Source organism: Pundamilia nyererei, unplaced genomic scaffold, assembly GCF_000239375.1.
Source record: "Pundamilia nyererei isolate P.nyererei 1_Seehausen unplaced genomic scaffold, PunNye1.0 scaffold00294, whole genome shotgun sequence".
In the NCBI taxonomy this organism is placed as follows: Eukaryota; Metazoa; Chordata; class Actinopteri; order Cichliformes; family Cichlidae; genus Pundamilia; species Pundamilia nyererei.
The window spans coordinates 322,345-324,637 of record NW_005187695.1 but is presented as its reverse complement, the minus strand read 5'-3'; the positions used below and the strand labels follow the sequence as shown (position 1 = coordinate 324,637).

At 39.4% G+C, this 2,293-nt stretch overlaps 1 protein-coding gene across 1 annotated transcript in view; it reads right to left on the bottom strand.

Moving 5' to 3' along the window:
* Positions 1-805, bottom strand: part of apom (apolipoprotein M) — a 19,363-nt gene extending 18,558 nt beyond the window's left edge. Inside the window, exons 1-2 of the mRNA XM_013915370.1 lie at positions 621-805; positions 121-260 (exon numbers count right to left, since the gene is read on the bottom strand). Coding sequence (XP_013770824.1) covers positions 121-260; positions 621-734 — 254 coding nt within the window. The 5' untranslated portion in view covers positions 735-805. The remainder of the gene's footprint in view (positions 1-120; positions 261-620) is intronic.
* Positions 806-2,293: the final 1,488 nt, after the last annotated feature.

Below are 2,293 nucleotides of genomic sequence, written 5' to 3'. Positions count from 1 at the left end.
GTGGTGTCAAAGGCCAGAAAGAAATGAAAGATTTGAAAATGTGTGTGTGTGTGTGTGTGTGTGTGTGTGTGTGTGTGTGTGTGTGTGTGTGTGTGTGTGTGCTTGAACTTGCTGCCTCACATGCGCATGTGTCCAGTCAGCAGCAGTGTGTCGTTTGCTCTTTCCTCCATGGTGAAGACAATGTTGTCCAGCACTCTGAACTTCTGGATGTCCGCCTCTCTGTGACTGACTGCAGCTTTAAAGTACCATGTCCCCAGATGCTGCAACAGACACACACAGAGTGTGACATGACAGTGCGGGGTAGCAGTAACTGTATGAGAACGAAAGCTATTTAAAATAGCCCACGTCAAAAGACCACTTATGGAAAGACCAGAGGGAGTAGGAAGTGCATCTTTGTGGTTGTACTTAATATTTATCTCGGTAAATCTCTCTGCAGTTGTAGTAAGTGTGAAATACCAATCCTGTACAGATAAGATGCACTTAACCAGAACATTACGCAATAAGGTCAACAGTAAATCCCGTCGTACTGAGGTTATCATAAAAAAACCCTCAGACCAGTGAGGGAAGTGCCTTTGGTATTTTCATAAATCTAAACCTCTACCTTTGATTTTTACTCTCACCTTCTGCCGGTCGATCGCGTTCACAGACAGCATCTCAGGCTCCAAGCAGGGAACGATGGTCTGATACAACAAAGTGTACAAAGACAGAACAAGAGAGAAGACTTCTTTTAACATAGCTGCAGTCTAAGTCAACACTTTGTAGTAATCCTGATCAAAATGCCCGGAAACTCCCAGGATTGTCTCTGAATGTGTGCAATACTCCAACAGACCACTTTATCAGTGTGGGTGGAGGTAAATGATTAATCTGCACAGCAGCATTACCCCTGAACTTTAAAGGTAAATAATAGGTTGGAAATGGGATGTTTGCATCCATGAACGTAAAACTTCAGCGTCAGGATAAAATACATTTATAGGAAACTGAGACATTTATTCTCACAGGTATTCTTACTCATCCAACATTTTCTGAAAGGAATAAACTCGCTAAAAACTCACCATCACTGACTCATCATCATATGTAGGAGGTGTTTGTGGCTATTTCTAAACTGGAACCAACCAAATTTTCTCACGAACATAACAAACAACAACCCCAAGTTTTAACTTTGTTTGTGTTCATCCTGCCCTGCGTCCCACACCTTCTGTCAACACACACACACACACACACTAGGAATCATTAACTTCCTGTTTCGTCTTCCCATACTAGGTTTGGGAGAACTAAATTACTGAATTATTAAGAATCACACACGGCTCTCTCAATCGGGTTTGCTTCTGATTTAAAAAAAAAAAGTCAAGAAAACAATTGTATCAAAACACAAAGAATATTTAGTTTAAGGCTATTAACAAAACAATAATCAATAAATAAATAACAAAACTAAGCAAACATTCCCTGTAAATGACCAGTTTTAAAGACTATGAATAATTGCCAAAATATTTTGAACAGCTAATTGAATAACTGACCGTTTCATGTCTCATGTATGAAGAAGTCTCTGCTGTGTTCATTTGAATTCTGCTTAGAGCTGTGTTCCACACCTGCTTCCACAAGGTGGCGTTGTTACACCTAATTAACTTTCTCCAGATAATTCACACTTCAAAGTAAATAAGGAAAGTTTTTTTCCTACATCAAAAATCACATCACATTAGTTTCATTTCAATTTGGGGTTTTTTTGCATACGGTTACATAATTGTGATCAAATTATGTTGTTTCCTACAATAAAGTGATGATAAACTATAATGAGTAGAGTATAAAAACAAGTCAGTTAAACTTCTGGTCAGTTTGGGGAATTTTTAATCGGGTTCAGCCGCTTTGGTGTTAATGAAATTAAATGCAGGTGCACTAGAGGGAAAACAATGAGAAAGCCCCAAAACAGGATTGGTTTTAAGGGTGGAGGACATTTCTCCCGCTGCATCTTTTCTGACTGTTTTTACACTAGTTTAGCTTTTGGCTAGGGTCACTGTCACTACTGGTAGCAGGAGGCAATACAAGGATCCTACAGAGTTGTAAGTTAATAAGTACACTACTGCAGTGGGCTCTGGGTTCTTCCTGGAGCACAACAATGCCCAACCACTTGTTGCAAGAGGCAGCTCCTGGTGGATGAAAGAACTGATACCATTGACCCCACACTCACCTGACCTAAGTCAATAGAACACCTCTGGGACATTATCTATCTGACGCTGCCAGGTAAAGCTAATATTATGAGATATTATGATATAATATATAATATAATATTATGAGACTT